The sequence below is a fragment of the Melopsittacus undulatus genome, chromosome 13 (assembly GCF_012275295.1).
Source record: "Melopsittacus undulatus isolate bMelUnd1 chromosome 13, bMelUnd1.mat.Z, whole genome shotgun sequence".
Taxonomy (NCBI): Eukaryota; Metazoa; Chordata; class Aves; order Psittaciformes; family Psittaculidae; genus Melopsittacus; species Melopsittacus undulatus.
Window position 1 is genome coordinate 8,673,551 of NC_047539.1, and position 17,705 is coordinate 8,691,255.

A 17,705-nucleotide genomic window follows, 5' to 3' on the forward strand; every position below is an offset into this window, starting at 1 on the left:
CAGCTGCTGGCAAAGCAAACTCCTCTGCCCTAACCATGGTATCAGGCTCATCTCCAGCTCTAGCTTTTATGTTTTCTTAAACATCCCACAGCTGCCAGTACTGCTCACATCAGTATGGTTGAATGCATTTAGCCTTGCCAGTGGACACTGAGTGCTTCAGGTGTGTGTGAGTGGGAGGGAAGGGTACATGGTATATCTGAAGAGTAATTTAATATATGCATTTGTGAGGCTACATGTGCATATAATTCTGTAAGAATGCACCACAGGCTTGGAAAATCTCTGGAAAATGCCAGCTCTGCCATTCTCTGTGAAAATGTAGCTTCTTTCTGCTTTTAACACTGGCCTGGGGGTGGGAGCATCTGAATTCTGTTGCTCTTAATGCTGGATTGCTCCCCTGTGTGTAAGCTGCTATGGGATGTATGTGGGGACTGCTGCCTTCTCTCCTTGCTTGAGACTGTGAAGAAGATGCAAAGAGCAGGAGGTGTTCTGGAATAAAAAGGGAATGCCACAGCATGTGTGGCATTTGTTGGTAAGCCAAGATGCCAGCCTTCAAGGATTCATTCTAGGGCTGATCCATTTCGAAACTAGTGTAGGAAAGGTTTAAAAAGTCCTGTGTGACACTTCTGTTTGTCCTTCCTGTCTTCGCCCTCTTTCTCTCCCAAATCTTTCCTGCAGCCCCTCATCTCCTCCATACTTCACTTTGGTGTGCAGTTGGACTGTGCCTGCTGAGCATTATGCTGAATTGTTGGAGCCTTCACCCTTTCTATACATCTGTCCCCTTGCACCAAGAGAAATCTGTGCTCCCTGTGGAATTCATCCCCTTTTCTCCTGCCTGTTGTAATCTCTGAGTTTTCAGACTTTCTCCAGAAATTGGATGGTCTGAACGGAGGGAACTGGTTCATTGTTTGTAGCAGTTTTGGCTCTCAAGGCCTACATGGGGTTTGGCAACAGATAGTTGTCAGTTCTCTAACATAAGTTAGCATTCTTGTGCTGGGGACCAAGTGCGGTGTGTGGCACATGTGAGCTCAGCACAGGGAGGGAGATGAATTTGCAGAAGCTGCCTGTGTCAGAGGGCCAAGGCCGTGCAGCCTGTGATGCCTTCTGCCTGGCACAGAAGCAGAAACCTCTGTGTGTCAGCCATAGATAGCAAGTGTAGGTACAGCACACTGAGCCACGGGCACTGCTGTGGTATGAGTGCTGTGGATTGAGACTGAAACATGTGTTTTCTTGGGAACTACTGCACAGTTGGCAGGTGATATACCTTGCCTGCTATTGTATCTGATTTGTGTTTGCCACACAGAATTAAACACGTTATCTCTGCCCAGCAGGTATAGTTTCAAAGCTAGCAAGTGTCTGTTCTAGGGAAGGTAAGTATTAATACCTGGAAATTAATGCACCAGGGCTTGTGAGACACTTGGTCTGCTGGAGAGCACATCCAGCTGGAGAAAAGCTCTGTACATCAGGACTAATTTTGCCTTCACTTAGTTGCAAAGTCTCTTGGGGATGTGTTTCTCCTATGAGTGTATGGAAATTAGTTTTCGCTGCCTTTACTCATCAGTTCACAGTGATATTGTCATTGAACAAGGACTCACTGGTGTGATTGTGCCAGTCACAGGAGCCTCAGTAGGAGGGTCTGCTGCTAGAGGTGCTGTCTTAAACATCAGACAATGCAAATAAGCTGCTAGTGTAGACTGTAGTTATAAATATCAGGTTATTATGGAAACAGTTTTAATGAATGAAATGTCTTGCCACCTATTAATGCTGACTGTCGAGTAGGCTTTTGGTTGTTACCCTATTAAGAGGTAAACAAAAAAGCAACTTGTAGCTTCTCTGTGTTCTTTATAGTGGCTTTCACTGTCAGTACTGCAGTGCTGGGGCTCCAGAGGTGACAGATCAGAGATTGTTCTTAAAAACAACACTTTTCTCTAGTTTGAAATGAAAAATCAGACCTGACAAAGAGTCTCTGGCTTTCTGTTTTTTAGAGTATTATAAAATATAAACTTCCAGCCTTGTCTTCAAGGTATTTGAAGGTATCTATTGGCTTGTATTTTATGAGGATGATGGTATGTTTTTGTCGTTGTCTGTAGGTGAGAGTCTGTCTACTTCCACCATGTGTAATGCCAGCAGAGCAGCCTTTTGGGATGGTTAAGGAGGCTGTGCCAGGCACTGCCTGAGATTCCTTCAGGATGGAGTGGCAGCTGTATTCAGTACTGGTGTTTTCTTCTTACAGGTGTGATCCCTGCCTCTCCTCCCAGCCTGGTGCCATGTCTGACATGATATTTGGCAGCGGGACAGGCCAGTGGGTGTGCCCCAATGACCGGCAGCTCGCACTGCGTGCCAAGTGAGTCCTCACCATCCTCCTCCTCTCCTCCTAGCCTTGGCTCTGGCCTGAATGGTTTGCTGGTATCTATGCGGAGCATTAGCCTCATTCACAGGAGTCTGCTTGTCATTCAAACCCCTCTGTAGCCTAGAAGTATGCTGCTTGGGTGGGAGAGGAGCCTGCTACGCTGGAGATTGGTGCTTGGCTGCTGCTCAGAGCTGCCAGCCTACAGTGGTATTTGCAGTTTAGCTGCTGTGTGGTGTGTTCCATCCCACCAGCCCTCCCCTGGGTGAAAGGAAGGGCTTGGAGGCAGGCATATATCTCTGCAGCACCCTACAATATAATTGATAGCATCCCCCAGCTGCCAGCACTCTTTTGTATTAGGAACTTGTCATTTGATCTCATTTCCCCTGAAGTTAAATTACTGCATAACTTAAAGACAAAGGGGATGGAGATGAGTCAAGCACTACAATTGTATTTGTTTCCTGTATCCTTTTCTTTTCTGGCAGCCAGTGTCATGCCACTGCCACCTCTGCTGTTGTCTGAACCTCTGGTGTCAGCCTGCTGTAGTGTTAGAAAATAGGAGGTCACACTGTGTCTGAGGGGGGGACTGCAAACAGTGCACACCACTTGTGCTTCACCAGCCTTCACCTGAGAGCCTCATTAAGACAGCTGTGTCTGATAGTGCCCCTCATTCTGCAGCAGCTGTGACTTTAGCCAGTGGTCTCTAAACCCCTACTGAATGGTAATTAATTTTGCTGTGAAAGCTCCTGCCTGTCCCCAGGTGAGCTGAGGAGCAATGTCAGCCGTTGTATGTGAGACACGGAGGGAAGTAGATGCTGAAGTCCTTGTGAGAGCCTGGGTTAGGCCAAGGGAGGAAGTTGCCACATTTGTGTTTCCATGTGTGGCTGATGATTTGTGTGTTCAAACTGAGGACCTTAGAAACATGCCATCTGGAGAGGAGGGTGCAGGTAATCCCTGTGTTCCAGAGTCTGCCTTTGGCAGTTGTAGTGTCTGGCATCAGCACCCATCTTTGCAAGGATACCCCCAGGATGGCCATCCTTAGGCACACTAGTTTTTCTTTATGGACAGAACAAAATAGGAGTGAGGAAATGGAGTGGTAAAATATGAACTGGAACAGAGAGAAAAATAAGAGGGCAGGGAGAGACAGCGCAGCACTCAGTGTTGTGGGAGGAGTGATGTGGTGATCTGGTCAGTGAGAAGAGACTCCTACTTTGCGTCTTAGCTAGGGAGCAGACTTCTCTGATGGAAGACTGATGTGGGCTCTGTGTGCCTGGCAGGCTTGGCCTTGTGGGTCATGGCAGGGGTTTTGTGCTTTTCTTTCTCAGCTTAATTCTTCCTTCTGCTCTCCCCACTGCCACCATCCCCAGGCTCCAGACAGGCTGGTCAGTGCACACGTTCCAGACTGAGAAGCAGAGGAAGATGCAGGCTCTGAGCCCGCAGGAACTCGAGGTCATTTTGGAAGTCATCCGCAAGGCAGAGAAATTGGACATCATTGAGCAGCAGCGCATCGGGTACAGTCATGTTCATTTGTACCCTTCCCTCCGAAGGAAAGGTCAGCTCAGACAGAGGAGTGGCTCTCCTGGCTGCCTGAGCTCAGCTTCCATCAGTCAGAGCATCCCTTAAGTCAGTTATTTTATCCTCCCATGTTGCTTGTTTGGAGACGATGAGCATTGGGAATGATGTGGTGTTTTCCTTCTGCCTCCATCTCAAGCCTTTCTCGTGCCCTCTTTGAGCTTTGGGGCTTGCTGTGGTTGCATTGTTGATTTATGCAGCTGCACCCACTGCTAGTGGACTCTGTGGCTTGGGAACTGCTCCTGGTGGCACAGTGAGGTTTTCCCTTGTCTGCAGCAGCCCCGTGGGATTTTGCCTGGAGCAGTGAATGCATTTGTTCTAGTTGGCTGAGCTCTCTGGAAGGGGGTTGCTAGCTTGAATTATCTCATTTATGGGCATCCTTTTGTTGCTGCAGATTTCCATTTGCTTTCAGTCCTGCTGAAGGTCTTATTTGTGAGACAGGAAGCTCCCAGCCCATGTCCAGCAGGCTCAGCTCCCTGCCTCTGTGCTTTGCTCTGTCCCTGCGCAGTGCCTGTTAGTGCTAACAAGACCTGACACTGATGTTTGTGTGATATAATGGAGACCCAGCAGCCCCAGAAGCAGCCAGCAACCCCGAGGGGCTGATCATTCTGTGTGGTGGTTGGTGTAATTGCAGAAGGTGATAGCCTTGCTGTGCCCATGTTGAAGCATTCTCTGAAATGCCTTTGTTAAGTCCTGGGAATTTTCTTGTGCTGAAGTCAAGAATTATAAATCTACTAACGATGGCTCAGCCTGGCTGTGCTGTCTGACCTCATCACCATAGGCAGTACCTCTTTTAAATAGACCTTGCCTTCCTCTCAGTACAGGCCTTAGCTGATGGGACATTAGTGCTAATGAGGATGAGGTTGCATGGACAGCAGGATTGCGCTTCCTCCCTGAGCCACAGGCACATGTGTGGCTGTGACTGGTCACTGTCTCTGATAAATGGCCTGGCTGTTAGTGTCCCCATCTACAAATGGATGCCTGAGAATTGCCAGGCAGTGGTCTCATGACAGCAGCCCTGCTCTGCATGCTCTCCACATCCTGCATCCTAGTTGCTTATCCCGCCTTCCTTCCCTTTTGTAGTCCTGCTGCTATGGACATCGTGCATACATATGTGCTTCCTGTCTTCCAAGCAGGCTGTCATTCACAGCAGGGAGCAGTTTCTGGCATTCCTGTACTACAGCCAAGCTCATTTTCATTTGATGGCTTCAAGTCTGGCCTTCCTGCTTGTAGTGGAATGTGGGCAAGTCATGTGCCTGCAGTGTGGCTTTCAGGGAATATATGTAAACATGGAGCAGAGCTTGGCAGATCTAACTCCTCTGCCCTTTCCCGATGTTGTCTGACTTGCCCTGATCTGAGCACTAAAGGCTTTTCCTGCTCTACAGGCAGGAAATCATTGTGCTGAGACTGTGGCCCCAGTGACAGTGGGCTCCTGAAGGGTGTAGCACCAAGCCCTTCTTGTGAGCTGTCTGCCCTGGCCCCACTGTCTGAGTCAGACCTCTCAATAGTAGTCAAAGTTTTTATTATTCAGGGCTTGGTGAGCAACAATAGATGGACTTAAACAGGTTTTTATGCCCTGATGACCAAGGAGCCAGCTGATAGGAAACGCTTGAGTGTAGGGGCTGAAGTGAAAGTACATATGCCCCCCAGCAAGGGCCCCAAAACTGTGCAGAAGAAGGAAAGGTAGGCTGAGCATGGAGCACCCATCTGCAGGTTGTCAGCATGCCTCAGTGCCACGTGCTTCCATTTCCAAGGTGAGTGCTTTGACCTCTGCTCTGCCTCTTTCCCACAGGCGCCTGGTGGAGCGGCTGGAGAACATGAGGAAGAACGCGATGGGCAATGGCCTCTCGCAGTGTCTGCTTTGCAGTGAACTGCTTGGGCTGCTGGGTAGCACATCGGTCTTTTGTCAGGATTGCAAAAAGGTGGGTTTAGTTACACACAGGTTCCTGCATGTTCCTGGGGTAGCAGACCTGTCTAGAAAGTCCACCAGGCCACTTGGAATTTGTCAGAGCATGAGGTTTTCTCTTGCGCCCCTTATTCCTTAGGATCCTAAAGTACCTAAACTGCACTTAGTGCATCAGCCCCCTCTGCATCTCCCAGTCCTGGTTTACAGAGTGTGAGAAGGGGCAGAAATGTATGACAAGCAGCTGATTAAAGAATCTTTGTGCTTCACTGTTACTTACTGCAAGGTCTGCCCTTAGGCTTTCCAGTAATGCCTCTCTCTGGAGGAGTCAAGTCCATCTTCAAGTTCCAAACCAGTGTAAAGTTTCCAACTGTGTGCCTTGATGGCTGCCTGTGTATGTTGTTGGCAGGACTGTACGGATGCTGTTTGAAAGGCAATATCAGTTTTCAGGCAGACAGCTATTCTACCAGAATCCTGAGGGATAACTGTTGCTTGTCTAGACTCTGCAGCCAAGGGGTTAATCTGTATTGCTGTGGAAATGATGATCTCCAAGGCAACCACCTTATCCTCCTTCTGCTGGGAGACTGTTTTTCCTGCACTTGAAGCCCATCTTTCCCTGGGGAGAGCACTCTGTAAGTGGCTTTGCCTCAGCATGTTGCATGGGGAGAGGTGAGGGTACCTGCTGGGTGCAGGAGTGTTTCTGACTTGCTGGTGGTAGAGTGGAAGGGAGCAGCCTGTGCTGGCTCTGTCCCTGGTGGGTATGAGAGCCAAGGAGACGCTAGTGTCACTCACCCTGTCACTGAGGAGGTGTCCTGTGGATCTCACAGGACAGCACTGAGTAAAACCTGCTCCTTACCATGGAATGGTGCATGTTGGCACCTCTGTGGTTAAGCCACCACTCAGGCCATGATGGAGAACTTTTTGTGCTGGCATTGACAGCATTTGTGCAGTGCAGTTCTCATGCAGAACAGGCTGCCAGGCTGGGCCTGCACTGGTCCATGGTTGGCTGCAGCACTGCTGGGCTCAGACCTCTTGTAAGAGAAGGAAGGTGGGTGCCCCTTGGAGTCAGAACTGAGGTCCCAGCAACCCTCCATGTGTGCTTGCTGGGCAGGAGCTGCTGTGAGCTGTGCTGCCTTTGCTGTTGAGTGAGTTTCTCCACTGCATTCAGTTTGCAGAAGTAGCTTGACTGAGGCAGGGGTTATACTGAAGATTTCTTGTAAGGCAGTGACTGGGCAAGTAAACACAGATCTTTGAACTTCTGGATCCTAAGCCAGTATTTTAGTAAGTGTTGGGGGAAACAGTGAGGTACAGGGAAGTTAAAGGTCTGGTTTGAGCTGAAGGTTCAGGCAGCTCTCAGTGAGGCACATGGGGAGTGTGGGCTCTGTGCATGTGTGCTTGTGGAGAATAAAGGGCTGGATAGCAGACAGGAGACGGCTGGCTGTTTCCTGTGTTTCAACCACATGGAATAACAGGATGTGCTGTATTCTTGCCTCCATCCCTTGGTGATTCTGCTTTTACCTTGTCCAAAGCCAGCTAGGTCACATTGCTGCAGTGCTTCCTTTGAACCCTGTATGCTAATGAGGAGGCAAAACCTGATTTAGCCATTTCCCTACCCTGGCCATTTGCAGTTGCAGGTAGGAACCCCCAGGCTGCAGGAGCCCCAGCTGTGACTGGAAAACCCCAGGGAAGGGCTGGGATTTTAGGTTTTATTTTTTATGGTTATTCCCTTTTTGTCTGGAGGCTGTTCAGCAGCGTTCATACCCACCTTGTTTTAAGGTGAAATCCTACTTTTCCAGTGTGCATTTTGCAGCTGCTTTCTGCTTGCTTGCTCTTTCCAGCCATGTGCAAGCTCAGGGCAATGCTGACTGGGTGTCCTGGGCTTCTCCACTTACTGTTTTATAATGCTAAGGAGTGAACTGGGGGAGCAGTCAACCCTTCAGCAGAGCACACACAGTAGACTGTTACTTTAAGCTCGTCCCTTCTCATCCAGGGAGATCCATCACTCGTGCAGTGCTGTATGCAATAAGAAATGACTTGTCAGGGAATTATAGATTTTTAAAGTTCCTGTTCTTCTTGCTGGCATCGCTCTGTTACCATCTCATTGCAGCTCACATAATTCAGTAACAGGAATTGTTGTAATGATGCATCTGAAACATAGAAAAGAACTTACCTTCAGCAAGTCCGTTCTGCTAAATAGAGGTTCTGTATTTCTTGCAGCCTGATGGATTTTTGAAGTGCCACATTCTGTTTTACAAAGAATGTATTTAATATTAGTTTTTATTATCTTAGATATAAATGCACAATGGCAAGACAAAGATGTATTCAAATCCAGATGTGTTAACAATAACAGTAGTTTGATAAAGCATAATGGGTCATTTATTGTGCAGAGGGTGTCAGTGTCATGTATAAAAGGTGAAGTACAAGTAGGAGAAGAAAGTGCCTTATCTTGTATTTAAATAGGAATGGGGCTGCATTTAATGTCCTTGATTTTTATGTTGTCTTCTGAGGGGCTGTGAATGATGCTCAATATAAACCCAATTTATATTAGAACTGTCAAAATTTATGGCTAAGGATAAAATCGCTTGGAAACTTCCACTAGAGGGAGTGTTTGAATGTGCTATACGCAAGGGGATTGGGATCTTTGAGGGTATTTAAGACTGGGTCACTCCCTCAGGTTTTTGTTTGAGGGAGGGAGAATTTGGGGTAGTTCAAGTGGTGTCTGCTAATTGCATCTGCAATCCCCCTTGGTTTGGGTAGCACCCAAGTGTTGAGTATTGATGCATCAGACACAATAGGTTGCTTCTTATTTCTCTGCAAGGATGAGGACTGGAACAGAGAGATGGAGAAGAGCACCAGCCTTTGTGGGGCTGCTAGTGCTGCCTTCCATTTTCTGTGCAGCATGACAGACATGCCTCTGGACTATGCCGACCAAAACAGTCGGGTGCATTTATTCATGCAATGAAGCCATTGCTTCAGGTTCCATCATTCCTCCTTCAGGCATGGGCAATGAGGGCTAAGTGAGCCACTGAGACTTTCATTCTTGAACACAGGCCTCCTGCCTCAGAGGAGGAGCAGCCTGGTGGTGGGCATATGTAAAACCTTAGCTGGGGAGATTAAATTCACATGTCTCTAAGCAAGGTTTTGCTCTCCAGGGCCCTCTTCTGAGTGGCTTTTGCTCTGTGAGGATCAAAGAATTCATCCGATTTCTCATTCAAGCTGTAAGCCAAGCCTGATACGCATCAGCTTCATTATATAATATTAGGTGATTCAGGTTGTAAATGGCTTGTAATGCCAGCAGAGACATGAAAGTTCCCTTGTGCAGCAGCAGAGGCCGTGTGGCGTTATCAAGCATTCTGCTCAGACAGTGTTCATGTAGGCATGGCCCTGCCACAAATCAATAGCTGTCAACTGAATGCTGAAATGGAGGAGAAGCCATGGGGTTTGAGACTATGTATGTGAGGGAAGGGAGGAGAGGATTTCCAGTCTTGCACAAACTTGGTTTGTACTTAGTTACAGCTGCTTTCCATGGCACAGTGATTGGGGTTTAGGATTAAAAAAAACAACTCTGGAAATATGCCTGTTGGTCATGGGCTTTGATTTGCCCTTTCCAGTTCTTTTCTTGCCATGGAGTCAAGGACTATACTGTAGATTTGCCTTTGTCTCACGTCCATATAGACCTGGAGCAGCTCTCCAGGTTAAATAAAATTGTGGCATGATTAGGTTTTTAAGGAAAACAGATCAGAACTGTTGGGAAAGATGCTTCCTGACCTTCTCTCTCCCAAGGGCTGTATGGCTGTGGGGAGCTGCTAACACCACCTTATTTTTAACTCTCTTGTTTCAGAAAGTTTGCACCAAGTGTGGAATAGAAACCTTTGGAGCCCAGAAACGTCCTCTTTGGTTGTGCAAGATCTGCAGTGAACAAAGAGAGGTAAAATACAACTGTGGAGAGATGGGGTTCAGCAGCATGCACCTACCCTGCCTCAAGTCTGTGCTGAGCATGCATGGGCTCTTCCCTCTGCCTAGGTGCTTGGAGAGGAGCTTGGGATTGGTTTTGGGAGGCTCAATGAACAAACACAGTGGTGAAAACTTTGGTTTATGAGGGAGTAGAGGGGAAAAAATCCCACAAAATATCCTGCAGCCTGTACAGCTTTGTGGGATTTTTTTGGTCATAAAGAGACTGTTACCTTCTGCCATGCTCTTTCCCTCCCAGCTTTGTGGCAAACAAACTTGGCTAACACTGGTTCTTCAATACAGCTGGAGAGATCTAGAGGATAACTGCAATATTTGTCCCTCTAAAAATAACCAGGATTGCAGTTTATAAGTCTGTTTCCTCCCTGCCTGCAAAATCCCATAACTTGACAGTGTGTGAGACTTCTAATGCAGGTCTCTAAATTTTTATATCCTTCATCCTTGACTTTACACAGCAAAAAGTAATGGCCTGCCTCAATTTTTATCTGCCAGGCAGCATCCACCAACATCAGGGCTTGCTGCTCTACAGTGAAGTTAGTGATTTTGTTCTGTGATTACAGAAGGATTTTCACTTGTTCCCATCAATTTCTTTCGGACTTTTGCTTGTGGTCCTTGAACATCAATCTAGTGCAGCTATTTCTGAGCACTGCAACCAACCGTGAAACGTGGATACTCTGCTACATCCAGTTTTGAAGTGTAGTGAGAGCATTTGTGAAGGTGTTTTGCTAATTTGTTTTTGTTGCTAGTTGTGGAAACTTGGCTTTGCTTAAGTTTTACATCAGAGAGGACTGTGTGCAGGAGCACTTGCAAAGTTCATGTTCAGCTAGGACGAGGGGTACATGGATGCTGCCCTTCCTCAGCTTTTGAGCAGCAGTGTGGGTAGGGCAGGCAGAGAGCTTTCCAGCTCCTTGGACATCGCTAATAACTGGATACACTGAATCTTCCAGATGTTTTGAATTCCAGATGTAGGTCCTGAAATGGAGAGTGAGGCAAGTCAAGATATTTTCTGTGTTCTGCAGAGAGATGGGTATGGGACTGAAATTGTCTTTATTTCTGTTATTCTGTTCTTTCTATAATTCTTTTTTTCTCATCTCACGCTGTATAATTGTTTGGGGTTTTGTTGTGTTTCTTATAAAAATGATGAGGAGCTGTAGTCACTGGACAGAGAAGAATATTAACGTGTCCAATAAGTGTTAGAGTGGCCAGTGTGTGAGGATAGGGTAACCTTCAGAGCTCCCACTCTCTCTGAAACCAGAGATAAAGCCAAAGTGCTTTCCTAATGAAAATGGATGGAACTTTCCATCTTAGACTAACTAAAAAATAGCCTCATCTTACCTCTCAACCCTAAGCTTTATCTTTATCTTTTGATTCTATTTAAGGTCAGTTCATGTCTGTCTTCCTTCTTGCTTGCAGTGATTCTGGTGCCCTGGTCAGGGGAAGTTTGGAAGGGTAACAGTGTACATGCAGACAGGCATCAAGTCATACATCACCTCTGTCTTCCCATATGCTCAGCTTTTAATATGGGACAGGGCAGGGAAGCACTGGGAATTAGAGGAAGCCTTGAGGCATGTCATCCAGGGCAAGGAAGTTGAGGCAATATCACAATGAATGCCTGGCAAGTGGTTTGATCAGGTCTTCCCTAAGTGTGTGAGGAAGAAACGAGGCTCGTGGGCCTCAGACTGATGACTGGTACAGTCCCCTGAAACTAGTTCTGGTGTTGTGGTATTACAGGGCATGCATTAAATTACCAGGTTTCTTTTCAGGGCTTGTGTTCACAACCAGTTCCTTATTGCGGTCTGTTCCTGTGATTTGGATCTGTCTTGTATTGCCATCTGCTATGGACCAACCCCATTTGGCCATGCTCTTTGCTGAAGGTTATATTTGCTATCAATGAGTGCAGATGGTTGTCTGTTTTCTGGGATCAGATGCTCTCATTTCTGTCTAACCTTTGAATGCCTTGCATGGTGAGTAGGTGTCGGACCTGTCTTATTTCCTGGCATCCAGGCAGGGAGCTTCAGGAGCACTCTGAAGCACTTTGTGTTGTGTAATGCAGTTACAAGTCAAAATCACCCTTCTCTCCCCTTTTCAATGCACAGCTTGTCTGAGCAAGGTTGTTCTTTAGTCCATGCCAGCAAAATACATGATTAAACAAGGCTTGTCCCAGGCCACAGCGCTCTGGCTTGTGGCTCTCCCCACTTGTCAGGCCCCTGAAGTGGGCCAGCTCAGGTGGGTGAGTGTTTGATGCTGATTTGGAGTGCCTCCCCCAGCAGGTGTGATGAGATGTGGTGTTTCCAAGCTGGGTGATTCCACCCACATCAGCGCTTTGATCGCTGTCTAATTTTCTGAACCACTGCTCAAGCTATTTGAGCATGATATTTATGAAGCTCTTGATTCTGTTAGCAAGAGACTGTCAGGCACTGAAATGAGAAAGAGGTCATTTGGAAACCTGGGTGGACTAAATGACGTTGGCTAGAGTTAATAAGTGTCATCTGGCTGGGACAAGAGCCTAGGACTGTAATTGTTCCCTTTAGTCTGTGCCATGCACTGAGTGAGCACGTGAGTCTTGTGGCCACCAGGATCTCAAGCAAGCATGGTGGGGTTGGACACATGGCAGTTAACAGCTGTGGTGTGTGGTGGTTTTCATACATGCTAAAGCTTTCATCCCTCCATCTTCCTTGTTGTTATTTATCCCTGTAGACTTGACTTAAGCTAGTTCAGCAGTAGGTTTAGTGATATGTGGTAGTTCTTTCCCCCCTTTGCTGTGTGGACAGAATCTGCTGGTTTCAGTAACACTTTAATCATCTGTCTGCCTGGGTCAAAATGAAGACTGAAGTAACAAGCTATTGTTTACATCAGTTTTCAGTTGAAGTTGAATGCTTCATGCCCATAGATCCTTTTGGGAATCCCAGCCTCAGCCATTCAGAAGTGTTCTTTGCTGCTTTCTGCTTCCTTGAAAACCTCCACTGGGAAAGGCTGTGCTGCATAGCAATGAAGAACAACTTGCTCTGACACTGTCTTATTTCTGGAGAGTGGAGGCGATTGATGGATTCTGTCTGCTGCTTGTATCCCAATCATCCAGATGCAAAACAGTGTGTTGGGCAGCACTTGAGCTCCTGAAGTGTGATGTATACGATCAGGGTAATGGTCTCCAAGGTGCCAGGGAGGTGCTGGGGACGAAAGTACTGTGTTCTGACATTGGTTGGGACCTGAAAGAGCCTGGATGTTCGTACTGACAAAGAGAACAGCCCCAGAGACCAGCAGACACCCCTGCATCATAAGTGCCTCTCTTCCTGAAATAAGATAGACCTCACCTGCTTTAGGCCAGAACTGGCTTTTCAGACATATCACTTGTCCCAGCTGTTTGTAGAGGTATCTGTTGAAAAAAATCCTTTTTGTTCTTCCAGGATTCTGTGGACATTTGCCTTTGCAATTTAATTCCACTTCTGAGGGCAGTGCAATTAAAGCAGATGCAGATTCTGGTTTATTGTTCCTGCCAGCAAGCATAGAAGCAAATTCAATCAAGATTACATTCACTTTCGAGGGCAAGAATCTCCCTTCTTCCCTCTTCCATGTGTTGCATTGCCTTTCTTGGCTTTGCATCTTGCATTGACTTTCTGGAGAGTGAATGTGGAGGACTGATCCTCCCTGGGGCAGTCCTGTCTCTGCATGCATATGAAGTCCCATGGCATGATTAGAAAGCCTGTTCCATGGCTGCAGCAAACACTGGCCACAGGTTCGCAGTGAGGCTGTTCACTAGCTTGGCAGTGAATCAGTGATGCACCCATGGAATGAGAACGCAGGGCAGAAAGGGAGCAAGTCCTCCAGCAGAACAGGCTTATTGCAGCAGCTGTCAGAGGAACAAAACTTGCCTGGGAGGAGCTGTGGTGGGCATATATACAGCTGGAATGATTCCCTGCTGCCAGCCCTCGGGCAGAGCACGTGAGCTTGGTAACAGCTTGGACAGCAATGCCCATGTTGAATTAGTTGCATGTGGCTGAAGTCTGCCTGTCACCTGGCTTGAAGGGGGCATGGGTCCTGCTGTGTTTTGTCAAATCCTTCCTCAGCTGTTTAACTCTGCACAGCCTTGTTTTGACTGATACCACCAGGTTCTGCAAAGCACCTTCCTGAGTTACCACTTTATCTATATATATATTTTACATCCATAATTAGCGATGCTATCATTGTAATTAAAATACTCTTAGAAGCATTTGTGCACATTTACATTTGAATTGACATATCAAAATTGTAGCGATAATGAAAACAGCTTTAGTAGGGTGGGGGGAGATAGTTATGTTTTAAATCCCATCAAATATGAAAGAGAGTGTCAGTTATCAGGGACCTCTTAAAGTTTTAATTTGTCCCCTTTGCTTCACTTTCCCTTTAATTTCTTCTCTTCCACCAAACACCATTTTCATGGCTGGCTGCATTTTTTGGTTTATCACAATAAACCATGCAGAGGAAGAAGATTACTGCACTGGAACAAGGGAGTTGCCTCCTTCCCCTCTTGCCCCCAGGGCTTCCCTTTTCACATATGCACTCATACAGTTTTGAACATTACCAACCAGCATAGTCTGGGGTTATTCCAGCCTGGTATGATGATTTCTTGGCAAAATACCATCCTGATGGAAGGGGAGTGTTTATTTTGGGTGGCTCTGGATTGAATCGAAGTGATGTGCACCTGTTTGCAATTCAAAGAACTCGTCAATAGCCTGCCATATTATTTTGGGGGTGGTAGAAAGTGGTTAGACTCAAAATAGTGTCCTCTAGAATAGAGCCACAGGAAAAAAAGAGGCCTGATTGAGAGGGGAATGATAAATCATGGAAGGCTGGCAGCCATTGCAGCATGAGAAACGTTGGGGTCAGGGGTGTGATAGATTTTGCTATTCCGGAAACAAAGCTCCGAATAGCAATTTCACTGCCTTTTAATTTTCTTCATCCTCAAGTGCTGAATGTGGGAGTTGACAACAGATTGCTGTAAATAATGTAATTGGAAATCTCTGTGTTATGGAAAAGCAGATGAATGCAAATAACGAAGCTGAAGAGCGTTTGCTCTTTCTCCCTGCCAGTGGTTTGCAGCGTGCCAGAGCCATGGTGGAGAGCTGGGACAAAGTGAGTGTGTGGGCATGTGCTGCGTGAGGGCAATGCCAACGAAGTCCTCCCAGGGTGGTTGCATCTGCAGGTGCCTTTCTCTTCAGTAAGCACTGTAGCCCATGGGAACCTGTTCCCCCGCCTTGCGGCTGCTGTGGAATTAAGCCAATACTGCTGGTGTCAGCATGGGAAGCTAAAGGTAGCTGTTTTCCCCTCACACAGCCCAGCCTAGGCTGCTGTGAAGGATCATGGCTGCAGAATGAAAACAGCTACTGAGTGGCAAGCAGTAAGTGGTAGAGCAAAATGTGGCTTTGCAGCAAAGATCCTTTCTAAGCATCTATTTTTAAGGGGCTTATGGCTTGGTGAAGTGAACTCAGTGGGGCTGTGAGTGTTAGTTATGATTCCATTCCTTCAGCTGTGATCCTGTCCCTTCATCAGTAAGTCCTAATATGTTCTGTTCAGAAGGTTTTTGTTTTAGCACTGTATTTTCAGAGAAGGAGAAAGAGGAGGGAGAAGTTTGAGCAGTAACATGTGTTTCAGCATGGCCCAGCGATTCTCTGTTACGTCCCATTTGCAGGCTGCACTTGAATGTGCTAGGTAAAAGTACTCATCTGCTTCTCACCATCTCATTCTATAGCTAGAATGATGGCTTGATGCAACTTTTAATAGGAATGTTATCAGGGTTATAAAAGGCAGTGAGCTCTCTGGACTTGTCATGGCCATGGCTGTTAAATTGGTTTGAAGTAATAAAATAAAGCTACTATTGCTAAAGTAGCTACTTGCCCATGTCCTCCCTCACTTTGCTTTAGGGTAGGTTGGGTGTCAGGGGAGGCAGAAGGACAGGAGTGGATTTTGGTTGTCTTTGGCTGGGCAGTTTGAGCACAGTGGGCTTGGGGACAGCTGAGCCAGTGTGCCGTGGTGGGGCTGCTTTGTTCTAAGCCACACACTGGGAAACCACGTCCTGATCTGGGATCATGCAGATACGCATCTTCCTTCCTTCAAGCACTTAAAGCAAGGGGTGATCAATGTTACTTAAATTTAGATTGCTGCAGGAGGCTGGAAGGGGCTGTTTGTCTCTCTTGCTGATGAAATTCCAGCTCTGCCCAAACTCAGGCTTCTGTGGGGGCTGGATTTCACCTTGTGTGCCAATGGGACAGGTGGGAGCAAAACTCTTTCCTCCTTGGAAAGAGCAAACTTCTGCTAATAAACGTGAGTTTTATTCTTGAAGAGCTGTTATGGATTTATTAATTTAAAATCAAGCAAGAACTTTGCTGTCAGGCCACTCTTGCAATCAATGAAACTACCATCAATAGCAGTCAGCAGCATTGATCTGTTTTGATGCATGGATGCTAAAACTAACCTGTGTGCCCATGTGCAGAACAGAACGTGAGCTGCTGTCATTTTGGATGGGGCATGCTGCTAACCTGAGGGGAGCAAAGGTGCTAAATTAAAACAGGGGAGAACATCTTGCCGCAGCAATTTTAGAGCTGATCTCAAAACAATTTCAGTACTGCTGTAATGAGACCAAACTGTCAGAAGCACCAATTTAAAGTGAATATGTATTGTAGACTCAATTTTATACTAGTATTACTAATTCAGAGCTGGGTGTATTGTATCATTAACTGTTTCTATAACTGGACTTGCTTTGGGGTAGTGAGGAACCTGGGGGTGACCATCCTTTTCTTACAGCAATCCTTGCTGTGTCTGATTGGGTTTATGGTGTGCCTAAATTGTAGCTTGCCTGAAGATAATAGGTCTCTTCAGTGCTTCAAATTAAATTACAGATGTTGCAAGGTCTGTTCAGAGAATGGCTGTAAGGCTTGCTTCCTCCCTGGCAATTTGTGCAGGGAAGCTATGTGTGTCCCAGCTACCCAGTGTGTGGCAGGGGACAGATAACCTACCCTCCTCAAGCCATGGCACTCACTGGGGTGTGAACCCTTTGGGTGCAGCTGCTCCCAAGCCTTCTTGCCTCCCTGAAACAAGGGAGACCAGGGCTTACCAATCCTATGGCTCCTGTGTAGGGTTACCCAATTTGTAGTATGCTGAGCTCCATGTAGAGGGGTCTGTCCCAGATTTAAAAACCATGTTCTGTTTCCTAACTCTTGGTTTTGTTGGGATAGCAGAACAGGATCCTCCAGTGTCCCTCTGCTGCACTGACATGTGCTGTTGTACAAGCTGTACCAAATTCTGTGCAGTCCCTATGTGCTAGCAGAGGGGACAGAAAGAGCTGTGTCAGCTTGTACCTTGACTGGCTGGGTCACTGTTTTGGCTCCTTTTATGTGGTGAAGGAGCTGGTAAAGTGTCCTGCCTGCCAAGGCTCTTTCTGTAGTTTCTCCCCTTTGGGGAATTGGCTTCTCAGCTTTTTGCTTGAATGGCAGACTCGCCATCCTTCTGGGCTGTTACCCAGCAGGACAATGTTAGTGTGGTTGCAGGATGTTATCACCTCCTTGTTTCTAGATTCTGCTGTGGTGCACATGAGCATCTCTCTTGTAACCAATGTGTGTGCTGGGTCACAGTGACCCTGTACTACTTCTGCTGGGTGCTCTTTTAAAATGCATGCTACCAGGTTCCCCTCTGCATTCAGATTGCTTTCACTTGGCTTTCAAGACCCCAAACACAGAGATTAATTTAGCTCTCTGGTAATGGCTCTGGGCTAGGAACTGGGCAACCTGCTGAGCAATCTCCTCCTGTCAGTGAAATGGTGACGGTGGTGTCCTGCTTTTTGTGCCTGCATGAGAACTTCTCATGAGTGCCAGGTGTTATCACTGCCCTCTGCTTTGATTAAGCCCTAAATGCAAATTACAAACATATTGCTGTAATTAAGGACAT

General features: G+C 46.8%; 1 protein-coding gene across 2 annotated transcripts in view; it reads left to right on the forward strand.

The window, feature by feature from the left end:
• The first annotated feature begins 2,240 nt into the window (after positions 1 to 2,240).
• The window catches only part of RPH3AL (rabphilin 3A like (without C2 domains)), a 33,485-nt gene continuing 18,020 nt past the window's right edge, over positions 2,241 to 17,705 (forward strand). For both annotated transcript variants that reach the window (XM_031043568.2, XM_005142959.3), the window contains exons 1-4: positions 2,241 to 2,341; positions 3,712 to 3,855; positions 5,709 to 5,838; positions 9,661 to 9,747. In XM_031043568.2, coding sequence (XP_030899428.2) covers positions 2,265 to 2,341; positions 3,712 to 3,855; positions 5,709 to 5,838; positions 9,661 to 9,747 — 438 coding nt within the window. In that variant the 5' untranslated portion in view covers positions 2,241 to 2,264. The remainder of the gene's footprint in view (positions 2,342 to 3,711; positions 3,856 to 5,708; positions 5,839 to 9,660; positions 9,748 to 17,705) is intronic.